Source organism: Mytilus galloprovincialis, chromosome 2, assembly GCF_965363235.1.
Source record: "Mytilus galloprovincialis chromosome 2, xbMytGall1.hap1.1, whole genome shotgun sequence".
In the NCBI taxonomy this organism is placed as follows: Eukaryota; Metazoa; Mollusca; class Bivalvia; order Mytilida; family Mytilidae; genus Mytilus; species Mytilus galloprovincialis.
In genome coordinates this window covers 99781114-99806135 of record NC_134839.1, presented here as the reverse complement: position 1 = coordinate 99806135, position 25022 = coordinate 99781114, and the positions used below count along the sequence as shown (strand labels likewise).

General features: G+C 32.9%; 1 protein-coding gene across 2 annotated transcripts; it reads right to left on the bottom strand.

Annotated features, from left to right (window-relative positions):
• Window positions 1–7530: 7530 nt before the first annotated feature.
• Window positions 7531–17985, bottom strand: LOC143065097 (asparagine synthetase [glutamine-hydrolyzing]-like). Of its 2 annotated transcripts, none has more exons than XM_076238443.1 (10): window positions 17920–17985; window positions 17307–17565; window positions 16459–16696; window positions 15233–15403; window positions 14508–14603; window positions 14029–14156; window positions 12605–12731; window positions 9862–10069; window positions 8172–8409; window positions 7531–7800 (listed from the first exon to the last, which is right to left on the bottom strand). In XM_076238443.1, the coding sequence occupies exons 2-10, from the start codon at window positions 17553–17555 to the stop codon at window positions 7603–7605; spliced, it is 1653 nt and encodes a 550-aa protein (XP_076094558.1). In that variant the 5' UTR covers window positions 17556–17565; window positions 17920–17985; the 3' UTR covers window positions 7531–7602. The 2 variants fall into 2 exon arrangements, with proteins under 2 accessions (XP_076094558.1, XP_076094557.1); XM_076238442.1 differs by lacking the exon at window positions 17920–17985 and adding an exon at window positions 17694–17812.
• Window positions 17986–25022: the final 7037 nt, after the last annotated feature.

Sequence of the window (25022 nt, the reverse complement as noted above, 5' to 3'; positions counted from 1 at the left end):
AAACCAAAAGGTCTACTTCCAAACTCAATATCTTCTCTGATGGATTTCAAAGTTAAATCTATGCTAATTTCAACGTAACTTTCCCTTTGTCTTCGGCTATTTCTCAGCAGTAACATTTTCTCTGTCCCATCGTATGGCGTAAACATTTCACAAAATATCAGTTGACCAGCGTGCATGCTCACCCTATACAGATATCATTGCAAGGGGTGTGATCCAGACAAAAAAAATGATCTAATAGTCTCAAATCGAAACTTTTGAAGTTACCATCACAAATTTGTTGACCTGTACTCGAATTGTCTCCACTTACGTGACATATTTTCGCTGTCTTATCACAAAAGTCGACTGATTGTGCATTTTCTCTGAGTGTTGATCGCATATGGCGAAAATCAAGCGATAGATACCCTCTCAATGCACCCTGCCTCTTTAGAGTTTATGTTATTCCCTCACAGTTTATGTTTGTCATCTTGATTTGTATCTGAAGGTCGATAAAATGCTAATGCCAAATTTTATAATGGGGTTCGTTCTGCTATTATATTAAGTTTCTGTTCTTCTCTGACTTTTTGTTTTTATATCAAGAATGTGTCCTTTTTCTTTAATGATGTGCTTATTTCAATACTTTTCCTAAAATGGGAGAAAAACTGTAAAGTAAAAACAACTATTATATAAATCTGTTTTTCTGTAGTGGCTCGTTCACCATAAATTTCTTATATAGAAAAAATATTGCATATCTCATTATCTCTTTCAGTTCCAGTTTTTTTTTTACCCTGCATCTTCCCTCATATAGGTCATGCTCCATCCTGATTTCTAAAAATCACGTCGTTGACACCGTGACTATCTTTCTCATCACATATTTCCTCTAGCTGGTCCTTTATAGTAAATCATTACATCTACAATTCAAGATTCTTTCTCACTACTATGTTTTTTTTCTCCTCCCATATTTCCTCTTTGTGTCTGGTCATTGGTAGTAAATCATCTACAATATTTTGTTCCAGTTCAAGATTCTTTCTCATTACTTCATTAAGTGCAACCTGTCTATCCTGAACATTTCTTCTAAGAAACTGTTTTCCTCTAAAGACTGAACAATTTCATTTTTGTCTTTCTTTTCTTTTTCACCTTCTTAGTAACTGCAACCTTTTGTTAAAAGATCGTCCATAGTTATCTCTTTTTTTCACGCAGTACCTTGCAACTGTCATAATATTGAGCAGCTTCGGACACTTTCACACGGTTTCATTTTCAAATTAAATCATCAAATCATCTCCTTTGTTTACCTCTTCGTTCCTAGTCTGACATTCTTTTTAAAATCAAACTTCTCAGCGCTCCCGTTTTCTGATATGTCTCGTGGCCTACGTAACACGCGATATATGAATAAGCGATAGCAAGTGAGAGGTTTGATTTAAATCAGAATGTCTGGTTCCTTAAAAATAAATGTCTCGTTTGATTTGGAACTGTTATTCAAAAACGTTATCAAAGGTACCAGGAAAAACTCATCTGGAGTGTTTCATAGTTTAGTCCGTTATTATGGCGATTACAACGTAAAATGTCATCTTATGGAGCTACATACAAGTATATGCGTAAAGCAAAGACCTTTTACTCGTCCCGCTCCAAAAAAATGATTACTTTATGGGGCCCGGTCCCTCCGCCTTTTTAAAACTTTCTGGATCCGTATCTGATGACATAAGTCATCACAAGACTTCAATGAATCCAACCAAGGATTATAAAAGGTTACTTTTGTTTTCTTTTAGTTACTGTAAATTTATAGGCTTCATTCCAGTTAGTCTAACATAATATGTGTACACAAATTTAAGCAAATTACTGTTTGAACCCCAGATCATTGACAATAGCTACTTAAAACTCATCAAAGATGGCAATTACAGTTTTGCAAACTGCAGCAGCTATCACAAAATATGTCGTTTGTTACAACATTGTACAGGTTTAACATTAAATTTATGTCTATATGAGGCCTTCTCCAGTTGTTTTAAAATATTTTGCAACATTGACTTAGTTGAAACTTTTACATTTATAGATTTTTCTTGAGCATTATTGCGATCTGTAAAACTATTTAATAACTCCCCCCACGAATGCACTATTTACTGATTGGATTCCATTGATATATTCCCTAGAACTTGAAATTAAAGAAACACCAGACACGGCTTCTTCCACCTCATTTAAGATCTATACATCAAATTTGACATACACGATCATCTCAGTACTAGATTCTATGACAAACGAGACCATTTTAATTTTGATATAGCCAATTTCCTCCAACTTAGTAGCAACATACTAACTTCCCTTGCATACGGGATATACATTTCCCACCTTATTCGGTATACAAGAGCTAGCTCCTACTCAGACTTTGTAAAATCAGTGTCTGAGCAGAACGTTGACGAACGCGCGGTATGTCAAAGAACGTCTCTTTATTTTTCTAGAAAAATCATCGGAAGGTACCAAGACCTAGTTGATAAATATTCCGTTTCATCTTCACAAATAATACACGATGGTCTTGAAGTACAGATTCTGGGTACTGACATTTTTTATCGTCTTATTAACGAGTTATACTATTATTTTATTTGTCTTTATGAATATTATTTTTACTGTTTAATCTGCTTTTATTGATACCCATTTGACGTGGCTCTTATTATTGTCCCTCATTTTTGCTAATGTGCTTTGTCTATATGCATTGTTGTGTTTCTTTGATACATACTATGTGGTTCTGCACTTATATATCCAGTTATTGTGCTATTGTATACATTTTTGTATTCTTGTCTTTCGTTTTGCTTATGTGCTTTGTCTATATACCTTTTTATGTTTCTTTGATACATCCCCTCATTGTGTTTTTGTACTATGGCAAATTTGTGTATAATGGGTTTTAACCATTTGATAATATGCTTGGTCTATATGCCATTTTATGTTTCTTTGTTGTATATTTGTTTGTTTCTATAGTGATTAAGATTATAACACAATGTTGACTGCTGTACCCCTAATTTTGACATCATTATTACAAATTCTTTAGCTTGCATGCATATGTGCAATATCAGGGCCAGACAGCGCTGACATAACCAGCGGAGATGGTATACTAGTACCTTGTGAGTTATCGCTCTTATTATGATTATCTGTATTACAAATTCGTAGAACAATTCCAGTGCAAGAGGATGACAGAGATCTTCATTTAAAACGACATAGTTTTTACCGATTTTATCAGTCATTTCACAGTTATGCCTTCGGAAATTTGTCCCAAATGTAATTCATCGTCTTGCAATTAGTACAGCTTATGAATAAAACATATACAATGTAATCATCTTTCGGTAAACAATTATTCTTCGGACAAATAAAATCATTAAATGATACAACGATGAATGTTTTGCATGTTGGGTTTCGTTTGTTTCGATGCTCTATTGTTATTGAATATAAAACAAGAATGTGTCCATAGTACACGGATGTCCCATCCGTACTATCATTTTGTATGTTCAGTGGACCGTGAAATTGTGGTAAAAACTCTATTTTGGCATTAAAATAAGAAAGATCATACCATAGGGAACATGTGTACTAAGTTTCAAGTTGATTGGACTTCAACTTCATCAAACACTACCTCGACCTAAAACTTTAACCCGAAGCGGGACAGACGGACGGATGAACGGACGCATATACCAAAAAACATAATACCCATAAATGGGGCATCAAAAAAATTTGGTATGGTTGCCAATAAGACAACTCACCACAAGAGACCGAAATGACACAGAGTTCTTCTCTGACATTTTATTTTTATATCAAGAATGTGTCCTTTTTCTTTAATTGTATGCTAATTTCAATACTTTTCCTAAAAAGGGGGAAAACTGTAAAGTAAAAATAACTATTATATCAATCTGTTTTTCTGTAGTTGCTCGTTCACCATAAATTTCTTATATAGAAAAAATATTGCATATCTCATTATCTCTTTCAGTTCCAGTTTTTTTTACCCTGTATCTTCCCTCATATAGGTCATGCTCCATCCTGATTTCTAAAAATCACGTCGTTGACACCGTGACTATCTTTCTCGTCAAATATGTCCTCTAGCTGGTCCTTTATAGTAAAGCATTACATCTACAATTCAAGATTCTTTCTCACTACTATGTTTTTTTTTCTCCTCCCATATTTCCTCTTTGTGTCTGGTCATTGGTAGTAAATCATCTACAATATTTTGTTCCAGTTCAAGATTCTTTCTCATTACTTCATTAAGTGCAAACTGTCTAACCTGAACATTTCTTCTAAGAAACTGTTTTTCCTCTAAAGTCTGAACAATTTCATTTTTGTCTTTCTTTTCTTTTTCACCTTCTTAGTAACTGCAATCTTTTGTTAAAAGATCGTCCATAGTTATCTCTTTTTTCACGCAGTACCTTGCAACTGCCATAATATTGAGCAGCTTCGGACACTTTCACACGGTTTCATTTTCAAATTAAATCATCAAATCATCTCCTTTGTTTACCTCTTCGTTCCTAGTCTGACATTCTTTTTAAAATCAAACCTCTCAGCGCTCCCGTTTTCTGATATGTCTCGTGGCCTACGTAAAGCGCGATATATAAATAAGCGATAGCAAGTGAGAGGTTTGATTTAAATCAGAATGTCTGGTTCCTTAAAAATAAATGTCTCGTTTGATTTGGAACTGTTATTCAAAAACGTTATCAAAGGTACCAGGAAAAACTCATCTGGAGTGTTTCGTAGTTTAGTCCGTTATTATGGCGATTACAAACGTAAAATGTCATCTTATGGAGCTACATACTAGTATATGCGTAAAGCAAAGACCTTTTACTCGTCCCGCTCCAAAAAAATGCTAACTTTATGGGTCCCCGGTCCATCCGCCATTTTAAAACTTTCTGGATCCGTATCTGATGACATAAGTCATCACAAGACTTCAATGAATCTAACCCAGGATTATAAAAGGTTACTTTTGTTTTCTTTTAGTCACTGTAAAGTTATAGGCTTCATTCCAGTTAGTCTAACATAATATTTGTACACAAATTTAAGCAAATTACTGTTTGAACCCCAGATCATGGACAATAGCTACTTAAAACTCATCAAAGATGGCAATTCCAGTTTTGCAAACTGCAGCAGCTATCACAAAATATGTCGTTTGTTACAACATTGTACAGGTTTAACATTAAACTTATGTCTATATGAGGCCTTCTCCAGTTGTTTTATAATATTTTGCAACATTGACTTAGTTGAAACTTTTACATTTATAGATTTTTCTTTAGCATTATTGCGATCTGTAAAACTATTTAATAACTCCCCCACGTATGCACTATTTTCTGATTGGATTCCATTGATATATTCCCTAGAACTTGAAATTAAAGGAAACACCAGACACGGCTTATTCCACCTCATTTAAGATCTATACATCAAATTTGACATACACGGTCATCTCAGTACTAGATTCTATGACAAACGAGCAGATTTTAATTTTGATATAGCCAATTTCCCCCAACTTAGTAGCAACATACTAACTTCCCTTGCATACGGGATATACATTTCCCACCTTATTCGGTATACAAGAGCTAGCTCCTATTCAGACTTTGTAAAATCAGTGTCTGAGCAGAACGTTGACGAACGCGCGGTATGTCAAAGAACGTCTCTTTATTTTTCTAAAAAAAATCATCGGAAGGTACCAAGACCTAGTTGATAAATATTCCGTTTCATCTTCACAAATAATACACGATGGTCTTGAAGTACAGATTCTGGGTATTAACGTTTTTTATCACCTTATTAACGTGTTATACTATTATTTTATTTGTCTTTATGAATATTATTTTTACTGTTTAGTCTGCTTTTATTGATACCCATTTGACGTGGTTCTTATTATTGTCCCTCATTTTTGCTAATGTGCTTTGTCTATATGCATTGTTGTGTTTCTTTGATACATACTATGTGGCTCTGCACTTATATATCCAGTTATTGTGCTATTGCATACATTTTTGTGTTCTTGTCTTTCGTTTTGCTTATGTGCTTTGTCTATATACCTTTTTATGTTTCTTTGATACATCCCCTCATTGTGTTTTTGTACTATGGCAAATTTGTGTATAATGGTTTTTAACCATTTGATAATATGCCTGGTCTATATGCCATTTTATGCTTCTTTGTTGTATATTTGTTTGTTTCTATAGTGATTACGATTATAACACAATGTTGACTGCTGTACCCCTAATTTTGACATCATTACCTATTATGTCTGTTTGTTTTGTTCCCACATCGTTGTCAATATAGAATGGAATTTGATGCGACTGTCATACAAGTGAGAGGTTAAGCTAGCAGGTTTAATCCACTATTTTCTGCATAAGTAAATGCCTGTACAAAGTCAATATGACAGTTGTTATCCATTCGTTTATTGTGTTTTGAGCTTATGATTTTGCCGTTCGATAAAGGACTTTCCCTTTTGAATTTCCTCGGATATTTTTGTGATTTTATTTTTTCGTAGATAGATTCAAAAATCAACGTGGAATTGAGTACAAATTTAAACCGACTATATCAATTTAAGTGCGCACGTGTTTCGAAATACAATGTTCTATCATTTGATTTGGTTCTAGAACGTAAGATGAGCGAGCCAAACTAATTAAAATGTAGGTACTGGTAAGTAATTGTAGCGCAGGCCTTTTATGTATTTTATTCGATTGATAAGTATGTTTTGTGTGGACTGTTGTTCGACTTTTGGTCGTTTATTGGGTTTTTTGCCATTGCGTTGTCATGGCATTGTCATTGTTTACTTGGTGACGTTTTGTTATGTTTATGTCAATGAAAGGACATAGATTTGAGCCAAAAATGGCCATAGATATGAGTAAATAAAGGACATAGATGTGAGACAATACAGGACATAGATTTGGAAGTCTATGACGCAATATTAAAAAGGACACAGATTTGCGGAAATGACATAGATTTGAGGCCGGACATAGATTTGAGGCTTACAAATATATTATTATGATGTTAGTCCTATATAAACAAAAAACTTTCGGTGCAGGTGGAAATTTGAAGATTTAACATTGTTTGACAACTGAGACGAATCATAATATATATATATATATATATCCGACATGATACAATATTGCAGAACTTACGTTTATAACGATATAGGGTTACTGCGTACAAGAAAGATATATAGCTAAGGTTATGTTTATATAAAAAAAGAAGATGTTGTATGATTGCCAATGAGACAATTCTCCACAAGAGACCAAAATGACAGAGAAATTAACAACTATAGATCACCGTACGGCCTTCAACAATGAGCAAAGCCCATACCGCATAGTCAGCTATAAAAGGCCCCGAGATGACAATGTATTTTTAACAATTTAAACGAAAAAACTAACAGCCTTATTTGTGTTCCTTTGGTCGTAATTCAATATCGTCCTTTTTTATATTGAATGAACCTCCATATAAACTCTTCTTTTAAAAAGATTACCTTTATTGCACTCTTGACCTGCAATAGTACAATAATAGAAAAAGGAACAAATGTCAAAATGATTGATTGATTGTTTGATTGGTGACGTTTTCAAAATAAATGAATTGATGTAATTTTCTACAACATGATTGTTTTTATTGCTGTAATGGGTATGGTAATTATAAAAATGAAACATGAATAATCTACTGCTTATAATGTTTCAATGTTCTGGCTGAAGGATCTGTAGCACCAGTCCATTTAGGCATCCAGTAATATGGAATCCAATCACCTTGTCCTGGATAAAATTTCTCAAATATCTGTCTATAGTAAAGGGCTTCTTTGGTCCTTGGTGTGTTATGTTTGTATGTTAATGCTAGAGATTCTAAATCACTGTCGTTAACCTAAAACAGAAATTAAGATTTAATGTATTAGTAATAATTTTGTGAGTACATTTTTTTAGGGTAGTCCTTCTCCTGTTAAATCAATTTTAATGTAGTCCCCAGATATTTATTTTGATTAGGAAAAACGATATGGTTCAGTTTCATGCATCTACTCGGGTTTACACTAACACAGCTCAAGTCCGCGTCTACTTTCTACATTTATAGCCTCTTGTTTTTCACTTAAGTCTATGCCATACAGAAAAAAAATGGATTCGCTAATTTCAAAAGTGATTCAGAACCGTAAATATACTATGTATTTCCAGACCTTAAATATAAGTGCGATATGTTTTATCAAATTTCAAAATTGAAAGAAAAAAAACTCATTAAATTACCTGTTCACATATAAATTCTTGTAGTATTTCAAACCATGATCTTGTCTTTGATGATACACCATCACTAAAAGCTTCCTTCGGTCTCCACAAGATATCTTTTGGTAGAAGATCAATACCATCAAATGCAGAACGTAGTAGATATTTCTCTACCCCTTTTTGTGGTTGTTTTATACTGTCCGAGAGCGATAGATAATAGCTACTAAACTTGTGGTCAAGAAAAGGCACACGAATTTCTAACCTGAAAAAAGGTAATAGTACAACCGATGATTAACGTCTGTCAACATATAGTCAGAAGTCCCATTTCTGTTCCAATTGGAACACAAAGTCATATTCTATACCCTGTATTCCGATAGGAACAAATACTGTAATATCTGTTTCAGTCAAAATAATGTTACGGAATATTTCTTCCTCTTGGAACTTATTTTATGAAGGAATTTCTATTTCGTGACACTTCGACCTTTCAGAATGTTAAGCCTAGGTCACACCTTAACGGATAGCTCGAACAGATGCCTAACGGATAACTTTTTTCAATCCGTTCATGTCCGTTAGACGTCCGTTCTTATCCGTTAGATGTCCGTCCATATCCGTTGCATGTCCGTTTAGCGTACGTTTTATCCGCCGTCGACGTTCAGTCCGGTGGAAAATTTTGAGCATGTTCAAAACTTTGAACGGACGTCAACGGATGAAATGTCCATGGAACATCCGGTAGGCGTCCATTTTGTACGGTACTCGTCCGTTTCGTTTCCGTTTTGTATCGGTGACGTGTCCGTTATACATCCGCTGGAGGTCTGGCAGATACATTCACCAACGGACTTCTAACGGACGTCTAACAGATAAAACGGATGTTGACCGAATGTCTAACGGACTTCTACCGGACGTATAACGGATAAAACGGATGATGAACGGATCTGAAATGGATAAATGCCAATTGAAAATTTCGCGTCAGAAATGACAATTAGATTTCTTAAGGTTCATGAATTCTTATTATTCATAATCGATCTTAGAGTAAGGGCACGTCTTCACAATCAAGCAGCTCTTATTCAGGCCAGACACTGCCATTGACGGCACTTTGAAGAACAAACCAAAACCAGTTATTATTGTCTCCTTTAATTTTCCGTATATCATGTTTATCCGTTTTATCCGGTACGCTTCCGTTAGGTGTCCGTTTTATGCAGTACTCGTCCGTTGGATGTACGTTCGACATCCGTTCTGTCCGGTACGTTTCCGTTTCTCGTACGTTGCATATCCGTTGCATGTCCGTTATGCATTAGTGAAGCGTCCGTTTTATTTGGTCAGTACATCAACGAATACGGATAACAATTTTGTCAACGGACAACTTTTATTTTCATCCGTTAGGCGTCCGTTCGTCTTATCCGGTAAGGTGTGACTGAGGCTTTACGTTTCAGTTTTAAGCAAATGCATGTCCGGATAATTCGGGTAAATTCAAAAACAATTACTATAATTTCAATCGTCCATAAGGAATGTAGCTTTTGATTTACAAGTTAGACATGTTAAAAGTTAGACATGTTAAAAGTTAGACAATGAAGAACTTGATTTTTGCTTTTCCCAAATAAACATCTTCCATAGGAAGCTGTTAATATATATCTTTGTAAAGCACTACTACTTATTACTAACCTCTTTTAGCTATAATAAACTTATAGTCTCATAAAAATAAAAAGTTTGCACTTACCCCCATGCTGATGTTGACCTATCACCACGTAAAACATCAAACATATAAAGATCCTCGCAAAGTCGTTTACTTTCGATGTCTGCATCTGCACCCGATGGCGCATTGTGGAAGTATATATATCCCTGGGCTATCTCGTCTGACCCTTCTCCAGACAAAATAACTGTTGTGTCGGTCTTTTCTTTTATATATTTACTAAGAAGAAACATGCCTGAAATGACAAAAAAAAATTATTTAGACTTCTATCATAATTTTTCCATCATATTGCGTAACCCTTTTTATAATATATATAAACCAGAGGAGAATGTCTGATAGAAACTAGCATTGGGCCCAGAATTTGAATAAAAAAGAATAAAAATATTAAAAAAAATGTTTTCAATATTTTCAAAAGTTTATTAATTATTATTTCAAATAAACACTGAGTATGGCATAGCGACGTCATTTTTAGTACCAAACTAAAATATATATGTCATGTCAATTGTCAATTAAACATGAATCATACTTATGCATTAATCAAACATGTAGTGGTTTTCGAAAAAAAATAATAATAACATGAGCGACAGTCTTGTCTATAAAAAAACACATATACATGTGTAGATATAAACTTTGCTCATACCATTGGTGAAGTATTGTGATCGCTCGCACTGACCCCTTTGAACAGGTGAGATACAACGACATTTTAGTCTGTTAATTTCTGTGTTTATCATAAAATATTATGTCATCCACATTTTTGACACTTTTTTGTTTTGCTGCTTTTATTTTTGTATTTTATCATAAATTGGTTTTAAAACTTTGTTTCATTCTTTTATTTTTGGGTTCTTTTGTATGCTTAAAAAGTCTAAGAAAGTGTATTGTCCACGATAAAATAATTTTGATCCATATGTTAAATTTGTATCTGTTAATAGGTACAGAAGCACATTAGAAAGACCACTTTTTCACAGACAAAAATACTACTGAAACTGACTAAGACATAGAATAACCAGATGCTCCGCAGGGCGCAGCTTTATACGACCGCAGAGGTCGAACCCTGAACAGTTGGGGCAAGTATGGACACAACATTTAAGCTTGATACAGCTCTGAATTTGGATTGTGATTAAATAGTTGACACAACATAGGTTTCTGACACAGAATGAATGTGGCCTAAGAACTTAAACTTAAAAACTGAAAAAAAATAAATTGGACATTTACCTATTATGGTCCAATATCCAAAATCTAAATACATGGTTAGATTCAGCATATCATAGAACCCCAAGAATTCAATTTTAGACCCTTTATACCTCAATGTGGACCAATTTGATAACCAGGCACAAATATTAAAAATCTAAGGTTAGATTCAGAATATTGAAGAACCCCATATATTCATTTTTTGTTGAAATCAAACAGTTTAATTTTTTGACCCTTTGGACCTTAATGTAGACCAATTTGAAAACGGGACAATACTGTACAATTGAATATTTCTTGCTATTGCGCAAAACTGTGCAATTGAAAATTTCTTGCTATTGCGCAATGTTGTGCAATTAGATATTTCTTGCTATTGCACAATACTGTGCAATTGAAGATTTCTTGCTATTGCGCAATACTGTCCAATTGAAAATTTCTTGCTATTGTGCAATACCGTGCAATTGAAAATTTCTTGCTATTGCACAATACTGTGCAATTGAAGATTTCTTGCTATTGCGGAATTCTGTGCAATTTAAAATTTCTTGCTATTGCACAATACTTAATATAATAATTTTGGACCCCGATTTGGACCAACTTGAAAACTGGGCCCATAATAAAAAATCAAAGTACATGTTTAGATTCAGCATATCAAAGAACCCCAAGAATTCAATTTTTGTTAAAATCAAGCTAAGTTTAATTTTGGACCCTTTGGACCTTAATGTAGACCAATTTGAAAACCGGACCAAAAATTAAGAATCTGAATACACTTTTAGATTTGGCATATCAAAGAACCCCAAAAATTCATTTTTTGATGAAATCAGACAAAGTTTAATTTTGGACCCTTTTGGCCCTAACTTTTGGGAACTTAACACCCAAAATCAATCCCAACCTTCCTTTTATGGTCATAAACCTTGTGTTTAAATTTCATAGATTTCTATTTATTTTTACTAAAGTAAGAGTGCGAAAACCAAATGTCTTCGGATGACGACGACGGCGACGACGCCAACGTGATACCAATATACGACCATTTTTTTTTTTAATTTTTGCGGTCGTATAAAAATCAATCACATATCTAAGTCGTCACTTTTATACCGGAAAACAAAACATAATGATGAATACAATATATAGAACAGATAATAACCAGTGACATTACAAATTACACGAAAAGAGAAGTGCTCGTTCACTTGACATATTGTTTTTGTTCAGAATCCTCTTATGGTAAATATTTGAAGGATTCATAATAACACCTGCTATTTCTGGAAGTACTCATATTACCAGTATAATTCCATGTTCCTAATATAAATCGTGGTTGTATCAATAAAATCATTTTAAGTAGCACAGTGAGAAGTTTCGTCGTGGTCCCTTTGTTGATTGTTGAATCAAACAAATTAGTTCTCTAAGATTGATATACGAATACGATATACATTTTGTACTTGGACAGGAACTATATTATTTTTATCATATTCCTTGGATTTCTAAAATATGTGAGATCAATCTTTTTTTATGTTTTGTTTGTTAAACTTCATAATTAGCAATACTTTATATATAAACCTTACATTGCATAACTTAAGATACGACAACTTACCGACCGAAGCACGTATGGTTGTGACGTCATAACTTTCTAGGTGATAAATTACATCTTCGAGGGCAGCGATACCCTCTTCTGGGGTAAATACAACCTCGTGATGTTCTGTTTCTAAGAAGTTTGCCACCTGAAGCAAATTGAAAAAAAAAACTTATTTTTATTTTGTGTTCATTTTATGATGTTGTCATTCGCACTTGTACTTTTGGCATGAGCCCTTCTTTTTTCTGTGTTACACATACTTTCAAAAAAAAGCCAAATTCATCATTTTCTTTAATTCATATAAAAAAGGAGATGTGGTATGATTGCCAATGAGACAACTATTCACACGAGACCAAATGACACAGAAATAGTCAGCTGTTAAAGGCCCTTAAATGACAAATGTAAAACAATTCAACAAGAAAACTAACAGTATAATTTATGCACAAAATAAGGGAGCTACCATTTGATTTTTATGGGGGGCTAGGATGAAAAATTTTGTCCTGCATTTTTTTTTAGTTGTAATCTCTGTCCTGCCTTTTTATTTTTCACTCTGTTCGGTCCTGCCTTTTTTTTAGTTTATCCTGACTTTTTTTTACCTAAATTGTCGTCCTGACTTTTTTTTTTTGCAAGTGTCTCATCCTGCCTTTTTTTTTTACTCAAAACTCCTGTCCTGCCTATTTTTTTCAAATTTCATCCTAGGCCCCCCCCCCCCCCCCCCCCCCCCATAAAAATCAAATGGTAGCTCCCTAAGTAAAGAAAAACAAATATATAACACAGCAACCAACGACAACCACTGAATAACAGGTTCCTGACCTTTTGCTATTAATAAAACAGATTTGTGTGTGTGTGCTGCTTATCATTCGTCCCTATTACTAGGTAGAGGAGCAACTTACTACCTCCAAGACTAAATGAGTAGGTATGAGCATAAATTACCTTAATACGTCTGTCACAACTCAGGGACTTCAGTGGTTGTCGTTGGTTCATGTCCGTCATCTTTGTTTATGGTAAAGTGTGTTGTTATAAAATTATAGGCCATTAGTTTTCTCAGTTGGATTGTTTCTTAATTTTGATGTCGTTTTCTTTTTATAGCCGACAAAAAGGTATGAGTTTTCTCATTTTTGAAGACAGTTCGGTTGCCTATAATTGTTTTCTCTTATTTTTAAAGGTAATAGTGCATCTTTCTATCCGACACCAGGGGACATGATGTTGCTGCTGAATGGTTATAGCTGGTCGTCACCAAATCATTGTGTTAGAATATCAAACGTGTCATTATTAGCCACTGCAATGCTCATGTAATTAAGCTGTTTAACGTCTAGTGGAAAATATTTCATGCATGTTTAGGACTATAAGAAAGTTGAATGAATATTATATCCATGTCTTCAGAAGAACCCAAAGACAGAGAACAATATATTTGAGAACATATGTAAATATCTAAAATTTTGCACCTTTCTTGCTGCTAACAGATCTGGACTGTTCTCCATTCCTATTGCAAAGGTCTGAATACGATAGGACAGTTTCATTTCTTTTGCCTTCTTTGCAAGTATTGAAGCTACAAGACTAGAATCAAGTCCACCTGGGGAAATAAAGTTCAATTACTAATAGTAAATATGCGTCTTTGTCCTGTTTAAATGCCTTAAACCACAAATAAACAAAGCATACTTCTTCTTATGTAAAATTTTCAAGTTAATGCTTTAGAAAATATAACTAATGATTACATATTACTCCATAATGTTGTATTGCATCAGACATGTATTTGAATTTGTAACAATAAAAGATAAAAGGTTTTATATTTACTAGACATTAAGCAATAGCATATATCAATGTATTATTTCATTGAAGTCTACGAATAAGACCGATAGAGAAACAAGTATTGTAGTACTTTAAATATGTGTATCAGACATGATTTAACTCATCCATTATATACCAGATAATAGGCATCCTATGCGTCTTTCTGCCATCAATCTTTTTTCAACTGCTGCTTCAAACAAGATGCGTATATTCTTTTCTACTTCGTTGTTATCTGTTCAAAGATAAATAAATATATATAATTGTCAGTTTAAATATACTTGAGTTTGGCGTGCACAAGACTTGTACATATGAATTTGACTTTGATTGTAGATGGTTATTTGACAGACTATTTTATCCTCATACAGATTCTAATATACACCACCGTTGTTCAATCCTATTTTTAAGCACAAAACAAAAGGACGATGTCGTGCCCCTAAAGACAAGTAAATAAAAGAAATGATTCCAAAGCTTCATTAAAGCTTCAGCTGTCGATAGTTTTCTATTAATATTTTGGCCTTTGGTCAGCCTCGGTCAACTTTGTCTGGCTGGGAAATCATAAAATTGTCAAGTATTTACAGAGGACTTAATCAATTGTTCAATCACTCTTGTCTATTCGTCTTCTCAAAGTATTCTCAAAGCCTCGTGGCGGGTTTGGGTATTAGTAAACCTTGTTTGCTTCTTTCAATGAGCATTTTTGGATTTAATTACCGTCCTCGGTAATGCTCAGAGCAAAAAATTCGAACTTATATGAGGGATTTGAACTTTTTTTAATCTGTCCATTTGTATTCATCATATCATGATCTATGCTCGATACGTTGATATACTGAAAATTTTACTTTCGCAAAATGCTATATGTAATACCTTGAATTTCAGCTACTGTTTTATATGCTGGTGTTTCTCCTATTTTGTGGAATCTAATTCGTTCTTCGAATGAAGCTTTACCTAGCATGTCTAGTTTATAAGTTTCAACATGTCCTGGTAAGAATGGTTCTACATGTTCACTGTAGGCTTCCTGGGACAATCCTATTAAACCTGTGAAAAATATATAGGGGTATAACATAATTGTCCCTCTAGAAATAGTAATACAAGGCATCTATTTTGAAATTGTATACAAAATATATTTATTTTTCAAATGTTTCATGTTGTCGGTTTCGCTCTTGTATTATCAATTGAACTGGGTATTTTATTTGCAGATTTTCACCTATCAAAAGAATTAGCTTGAATTAAACCCCAGTCCTTAAAAAACATGCTATAGTTGGATTAAAATAATTAGGATCGAAGTGAAAATAATTTTCAAAGTGAACAACACATGCATTTCAAATAAAGTTGTTGTTTTTGAGACATTTTAATCATTATGTTTTCATTTCGTTATGTAGAAAACATCAAACACACTGGGGATTTAGGAAAGAGAACACTTTAATCAGTTTCATTAAAATATTAAATTCATTCGTTCATTGAAGACCTTAAGAAATTAGTTTAATTAACTTCAAAACAATCTCGTTGCATAACAGAACTAATCAGCTTTGTTACGGAATGGATTGGTTGAAATTATTTAATTTTTCTTAAAGCGCATGTCATGGCAGATATTGAGTCAAGGTGTCTTGCTAAATGTTAGTGTTTGACACTCTGATCAATCAAACAGAGATACATCCAAATATAAACGAAAATTTTGAAGTACAAAGAGCTTGGAATGTCGCTTGTGTCTGCTAAAATATGAAGAATATACAATAAATCCTGCTTTTTATGTTTTAAAAATCTAAATTTCGAAAACGTATACTATTTTTGGACTTACGGATAGACGGACTAACGTATGTATAGACGTACAGACAAACATGGGCCCTTGATGCGGATGGGGGATGAAAAAGATTTAGTGAACGTTTAACAGATCCAGTAGATAAAGTTGTAAACTATGCAAGGACAATTATGTCATTAAAGGTTGTATACGTCAGCAAATGTCGTTGCATAAAGTTTAGGTTACCAATTGAATTGTCAATATATAATTTCTCTGTCAAGCTTTCACACAAAAAAAGTAAGGGTTACATATCACACAACACCCTTCTACTTTAACATTGTTTGTCCTCTCTTACCCTTTGCTTCAGAGCAGACAGCAAGAAACCCATTGTCATTGTAAAGTCTGAACATTGGCCGGACACCATAAGTATCTCTTCCAAGGAAAACTTTTCTGTTAGCAGTATCAAGTAGACAGAAAGAGAACACACCGTCTAGATGCTTTGCAGCAAATTCGATCCCTCCTTGTGCATATAAATGTATAATGGCTTCTCCGTCACATTTTGTAGCATAGTGAAAATCAAATTCTTTCTGCAACTGCAATGAGAAGATTCAATACCAATAAATAAGTTGACTTATATATATATATATATATATATATATATATATATATATATATAACGTTATATATATATATGTTGGGGAATATTTTCAACAAAGTCTCTCCCGTTACTCATTTATTAAAGCAAGATATGAAAAAAAATGTTTACATTTAAACGGAGACAGTAAAGCACAATGCCTGGCAAAATTGAAAGAAAAAATAAATCTAAAAATTGTTTAAAAGAATGATAATGTTTATATTCGAACATCTGTTGGTAATGTATTTGCGGTATTAAGCCTATGTTCGTGAGGACTGGACATTTTTTTTTTGCCTCCCCCTTTTCCCCCAAAATTCGTTATTTTCTTTTTTTTTTTTTTTATTAATTGCGATAAATTTTTCTGTATTAATGTTAATGTGAATTTAGATATACAAGAAAATTTTATTTGGTATTTACTATCAGTTTTAAGTTTACTGACGGATTTGCAAAATGATTAAAACTAATAGAAAACATAACGGTTTTTGAAAAAAAGGGGGAGGTCTAATTAAAAATGCCTATTCCCCACCTTCTGTGGTATTTTAAAAGCAGAAAAAATCGTTTGAACATACCTGTTGGTGGTTGTATATTTCTCCATTATAGATCAACCATACATGTGGATATCGAAAAACTCTCATTGGCTGCATCCCTTGTAGATCATCCACAATAGCCAATCGATGAAATCCGAGACAGCATGTCGGGAAATGATGAATTGTTTCTATTCGGAAAGCATCTGGGCCTCTATGCGTTATCTTGTGAGCAGCGTTACATTGTATACTAGTATCATCGGGGCTCCCGAAAATTGCCCAGATTCCACACATTTTGTTTTTTCTGCAAATTTCAGATATTTATATTAAAATTGAAATTTTTATAGTGTTCACGATTTATAGAAAAAACTTTAGATTTGATAAAATTTATACAAAAAGAAAGAAGAAAATAGAAAATTGTTAAAATCTTACCGTATCTCGTGCAAGATGATAGAAAAATGATGCAACAGTATGAAGCGAACACTAGCTATGTCTAAAATTAGCCTACAACATGTGGGAACTAAGTGATACTGTATGCTAATGTAATATGTCATGCGGAAATTATCAATATTTATAATATATATAGGTCATGATAACTTTAAAGTATACACGTTCTCAACGAATGACAACATTATTAACATATTTAACAATTTGCTACCTTTCAAATGAGTTTTTTTTTTAATTCAGATTGTATTCCATGGCAGATGAAAAACTAGAGTATATCTACTATTTTTAGAAATGGTTTTCTTCTAGTAATTTTAAGGTATAAATGATCTTCCACACATGCGTTAGAAATAATTTAATCTTTCGACTGTAAGTTATGTCACGTGACTTGATATATATTGTCAATAATACCTTTTATTATTTAATCACAATTCAACATGCTATTCGTTTAAAGACCAATATTAGCAATAGATTGTCTAAAAACCAGCCATCGTTGACTGTCTAGTTAAAATTCGCTTGGCGTGACGTCGAAATTTTTCAGAAAGAGTCTTTCAATATATTTGAAATTGCTTTGTCAAATTGGTTTCATGGATAAATTATCCTTACATCGTATATTTTGTGTTGGGTATTGTATGTTTTAATGTTGAAAGTTTCTGCAACTATTTTCATATTGATGATAGTTTCTCAATTAAACGTTGTTATTTTTTTTCTTTCTGACAGTAAGTATTAAGCTAATCAAACAATGAAAATTACTTGTTTTGGACTTGGTGGTTCGGTCAAAACAAGACAAGACAACATACATGTTTTGGGGTCTCACCTTTAAAACACATTTATATATAGGTTATGCATGCGTGTTTAAGCATTTAATGTCCTCTGCTAAATACTGACCAAGCATATTAATACAATTTCATGCTTTTCATAATATATATGTATTAAGAAATTTATTAATTTTATAATTAAAATATATTTCTAATATATGTGACTGGTTTAATGCATTTTTCCTTTATCACATAGACAATATGTATTTGCTCGAACACGGTGACATTAAATGGTTGTGACAAAGAAACAAAAAACACAAATTACAACACATACAATATTACTAGAAAAAGCAAATATTCTATTTCACTTCTTAAAGACTGTAATTGGATCGACGGTCTCATTAAGATATAAGCAATACAGGTTGTGGTCAATAGTAAGTATCTATAAATAATACAGTTTTTCTCTAAATGAGAAATTCATATATCAAAGAAAACTACTGAAAAGGTTCATGGTTTGGGACCAAGAAATGCATATGTTGCGAGGTTACTTTATTTCCATTTATCAATTCTCTTTCTTTGATCTTTTTTTTTAAAACAGATAAACTTTTCATAAAATAATAAAAAATAAAAAAATATTTCTATATAAATATGTATTGCCAATAGCTCTGAAAGCATGTAGCAAATTGATTGCTAATCATACAACTTTCCATCAGAGAAAAAAGGACGAGAATTCTTGATTTGATGACGTATACCAATTGTTCTACATATAGTTACAATGGTCACCTAATTTCCTGCAATTTCAGAATGTTCGAATATCTTGTGTATGGTTGAGACTCCCACCCTTGAATCATATACTATTATATTTCTGTTTGTCAAGACAAGATGATTCGAATGGCATACAGGGTTAGTCCTAAGGGCCACGCACTCCCTGTCCTTTGAATACGTTTGGATTGCTCAACTTCGATCTCAACCCCAAGAGAAAAATTATATGCAGTTTTCTATACCGTAGAAAATTATTTTTAGCACACATATGAGGTCTGGATATTGAGTTATCATTGATATATATATATACCTATGCTGAAAGCGTAGACGTAAAATGATCTAGTTAATCGAAGTGATATGTAATAGGTCATAAAGAAAATATGTCGATTTCAAAGTTCCTCTTATAAGTAGAAGTGTCACATTTTTGTGGTTATAGTTGTATTTTTCTCTTTATATAACTATCAATGATACGATACTGTCTGTGAGTTAATGTACAAAATACTCATAACTGAAATTCCTTTACTCTTAGCAAAATACTGAAGAATTGAATGCTTCTTTTTGTAACTTGATTGGGGTGTTAAAGCGTTGACCGAAGTACATTTTGTATGAAGCGCGGAAGCGCTTTCCGCGCTTCATACTAAAAATGTGCGCACGGTTAACGCTATTACAACCCTATGAAGTTACAAAAAGAAGCATTCAATACTTATAACTACATTTTTTTAGCAATGATCATGAAAACACGTATTTTATTATTGTTTTATTTAATTCACCTGTGCACTTTATTGTGGGACCACGTGTTATCATGAATGAAAAGTTTTATTGGGCAATGCAATTGCTTACGGAATAACACGTGATGTTCAGTAAGCCAATCAGAATAAGGTATCATAATGAAACATACATCTAATGTAATTATATTTAAATGAAACGTCCAAATAACAAGTTTAGGAAATTGTTTGCCTTAATAAATCTCTGTCTGAACCAAAACTTCAGCAAAATTGCGTGTGGGAAGTGGTCATTCGGAATAATGAACAATTTAATTGTTTCTCGATGGATTACAACTATATACTTCAGTAAATCAGAGGAACGCAATTTGAAAACCAAATGAAATTATCATTCGAGTTTGAGTAATTACTTTCCCATTATTATTTTATGTGTTTAGTTCATTTGAACTATTTTTAATAATGTACTATTTACGAAGAGGTAACTAACGTTAAATCATGTGTTGAATGCTTTTATTGTCAGGGACGGGGTTTCGGTTTGATTATTTTGTATGTAGAACAGTAATTTTGCGAAGAACAAGCATATAGGCTGGGTGTACAAGAATACCTGTACCGTTGCCTTAAATGCCTTCTGTTAAATCGAGTCATGTTAAACATTTATCAACCCTTTCAAATTAACAAACACAATAAAAAGCCTTGGTTCTTAAAAAAACTTTCAATGATACGGATGTGGTATGACTGCAAATGAGAGACAACTATCCTTAAAATTTCAAATGAAGTGAATGTAAGCAGTTATAGCTTGGTGATTATAGACGACCATTAGTGTTTCAACAGTGAGAAACCCAATACCATATAGTTGGTCGAAATGAAAAATAAGAAATAACTCAATAGAGAAAACTAACGCTCTAATTCATAACAAAACGATTTGCGAAAAACAAATATGATAGACGTGAACCAACGAAAACCACTCAGCCAAAGGTTCCTGATTTCGAATAGGCACATAAAGAATGTGGCAAAGTTAAACTGGTTTATAGGCTACCCTCCCCTAATATGATGCAGGGGTGTTAAAGCACAACACAAGAAAAACTATGAAAAGAAACAAAAAAAAAACGAAATTAACACATATTAGAATAGCAAATACGACAAACACTCAATCCGAACTTTTCTGATTGAGTTTCATTAATATATCCCCCAGAACTAGAAATGTAAGACAAGGCTTCCTCCGCCTCATTTTAAAACTCAAACCTCGAATTGTGACACACACAGTCATCTCAGTACCAGAATCTGTGACAAACGAGATGCTTTTAATTTTGAAGTTATAAATGACCCCACCTTATTAGCAATTTACCAACTTCACTTGCACATGGGATGTACATTTTCCAACTTATTCGGTATTCAAAAGCTTACAGCTTCTCCTCAGACTGTAAAACGTCACCAGTGCCTGAGCAGAAAGTTGATGAACCAGGGGTATGTCAAAGAAAGTCTCGTCCTTTTTCTAAAAAAATAAGTTCATCGGAAGGTACCAAGACCTTGTTGGTAAATATATTCCGCATCAACTTCAAAAATAATACACAATTGTCTTGAAGTATAGATATTGATGTTGTTTAAGGATGTACTTAGGTGAGGTTTTGGAATGTGTGTCAAATGTTCGGACTCCTTGGTGTTTTTCCATACAATACAATGTGAAATATTTTGCCCCATAACACCCATTTATTATTTCATATAAGACTTAATAGCTCAAGGTCATTTACCAAAATTTTAGAAGATTCTTAATTTTCTTTCTTTTGTTTTTAGACCTAATAATACCAATGCAAATATAAGGTAAAAGTCAGAGTCAGCCTTTTCCCACCATATTTTAAATCTCAAATATCTCGAAAAGGAGGTCCATGACCTATCATATGTTTAGCTTATTTTTATCCTTAATTGATGCTCTACCAGCTTGTAGTATCAAATTTAACTTCTAAATTTATTAATTTTCACCTAACCTCATCTAAGTACATCCTTAACATCTTTATGTTAATAACGTGTTATAGTATTCTTTTATTTGATTTATTACTTTTACTGTTTAGTGAGTTTTTGGTGATATTCAGTTGACGTGTTTCTATACTTATGCATCCCGTCATTGCGTTATTGTTCTATAATTATTGTTCTATAATTTTTGTATTTTTATCTTTCACTTTTACTAAAATGTTTTGTCTATATGACTTTTTGTCTTTCATTGAAACATAGGACGTGGCTCTGTACTTAAACACCAACGCCATTGTATTATATGACGTGGCTCTGTACTTAAACACCAACGCCATTGTATTATATGACGTGGCTCTGTACTTAAACACCAACGCCATTGTATTATTGTTCTATGATGATTTTTGTATTCTTGTCTTTCATATTTGCTAATGCTTTATCTATATGCCCTTTTGTGTTTCTTTGATACCCTTTCTAAAAGAAATGCACAATAAGCATATAGAGAAACTTCTCATTTAGATTCTGCAGACTGGATATGCCTAAAATAAACATAGACTATTATTGTGTTCATACTTTGAACGACTAAATTATTTTATGTCTACCTGTGTGACGTCTACATGCTGATCAACTGATGTACGTCAAACGCGCGATTCTATGTCAGAGTTAATGCTAGCCATGTTCCTGGCAGGGTAAGAATTCGGTCCTCGTACCTAAAATATTTGAATCCTTTAAGGATGGATTTAACATAGATAAATAATTTCTTATAATAAAAAAGCAGTGAATGAGGCTGTTGATGTATGCTTTATGTGCTTCTTTGTTACATACTTGTTTTTTTTTACAGTGATTTTAAGATTATAACACAATGTTGGCTACTGTGCCCCTATTTTTTTTTTTAACATTTTTACCTATTGTGTCTATTTGTTTTGTTCACACGTCGTTGTCAATATAATGGAATTTGATTCGACTGTCATAAAAAAAAATAAACCGTTTAGCTTTTACATAAGAAAATGTCTGTACCAAGTCAGGAATATGACATTTGTTATCCATTCGTTTGATGTGTACTTTTGAGTTTGTCATTTGATTGCGGACTTTCGGTTTTGAATTTTCTTCGGAGTTCAGTATTTTTGTGATTTAACTTTATCTTTAGCTGAATTGGTCTTTATAATGCACAAAATGACACAAAGAACCATGTCCAAATATGTGAACAAAAACTAACACAGGACTTATAAAAAAAAATCATTTAACTCACTATATTGTGAAATTAATAGGAAGGATTCATGATTTTTCATGAATTTGACCGACTTTAACATTGCTTGTATTCCTTACCATTATATGTGGCTCATCTTGTTGTTTTCACGATGTGTTTACATTATGAGATTCGTTTGAGCGTTTCAATGTCAATTTGAAATGTCATATATCTTACACTTCATCATGTTCTTCGTCACAATTCATGCATATTTGGTGTGATTCAAGGCTCCTTACTTTGGCCTATAATGATTCACTTTTACAAATTGTGACTCATATGAAGAGTTGTCTCATTGGCACTCATGCCACATCTTCTTATATTCATCTTTTGTATTAATGTTAGTAAAAGAAGATTTAAGATATCCATCAGTGAAACAAAAACACAGTGACGCAAACACCAAAGATATCTGGATGCCGTAATATACTCAAATGATAGCAAAAACCAAGAACAAACATATTGAGATATACTGTTTCCCGGTCAAATTCACGAGTCAAACACAAACTGACATTGTCATGGCAAAACAAGGAAAACGACCAAAAAGCAAACACCAGTCTACAAAAAAGAACATACGACATTCAATTATAGACAGATGTCAATACAAAATATCAAGCTTTAAATCGGCTACAGTCATGATAAGTTGTTGATAAAACCAGAGACCGTAAAAAATCTACCGTCATTACCACATTTCCATAATATAAAAAATAATAAACTATCAATTTATGACAAAGAAAATAACTGGCGAGAATTCTAGTTACGAAAATACACGTAAATACAAGACCAATAATAACTAATACCATATCAAAGAACATATCTTTGTCGTATTTATTTGTACATTTGTTTGTTTGAGTATAAAGTCAGTTGTGTTGTATGTTAATGATGTATGTTTACACAATTTTGGCTGCTGGATCAAAATAACTGTCACATATGTTTGTTTTGGTAGCGCATCCAATTTTGTCAATATAACGGTACTATAAACAACTGTTATACAAGTGGAAGGTTAAGCTAGCTCTAAAACCAAAATGAACACACCATTTGCTGCGGAATATGCCTATACCAAGTCATGAATATCACATGCGCATCATTAGTTGATATAACATTATAAGTTAAAATTTTGATTTTGTTACGTTTTATGGACTTGACCAACGTTTTGAATTTACCTTGGTAGTGCAATACATGTTTTTATATAAACTTTTATGGAATATTATCTCTCTTTTATATAAAATCTATGAGTAAAGTTTAATTTATACAAATCATTCTCTCTCTTATATAGAATCTATACCAGTAAGAGATCTTAGGTGAGTCTGAAATTCTGAATTGGAAAAGGGGATTTTCACAACTTTTCAAATTTATAGTATTTTGAAATGGTACATTATTAATTCAAACATAATTTAATTGACTTCTTTTCAGAGACAGGATTCCCAGTTTTATCTTATACCCTGAATATTTCTGAAAAGATACCAACTGCATTTTAAGATCATTTCTAAAATAAAAAAAAGATTCATGACAGAATGCCTCTTCCTAGCTTCGTTTATCAATTTTCACAATACAAATGCATTTGGTCATACCAATTAAGCAGTATATCTCCCTTTTTTCTTTCAGTTTGAGCTTCAATATGAACTAGAAGTGTTTCTGTCCTTGTTTATTTCCGATTATACTATTTTCATTTGTCCGATTATCATACGTTATCGCCATTTCGTACCGTAAAGTGGTTGTATTTTCCTTTTGTCAAATGTCGTTATTCATTTGGTGGATTGATTACTGAATATATACTTCCTGTATGACTTATAAAGTAAGACAAGATTGAACACTTGAGCAACCATGAATCTGATTATTAGATTTACTGGGTTAATATAGAATGCTTGAATTG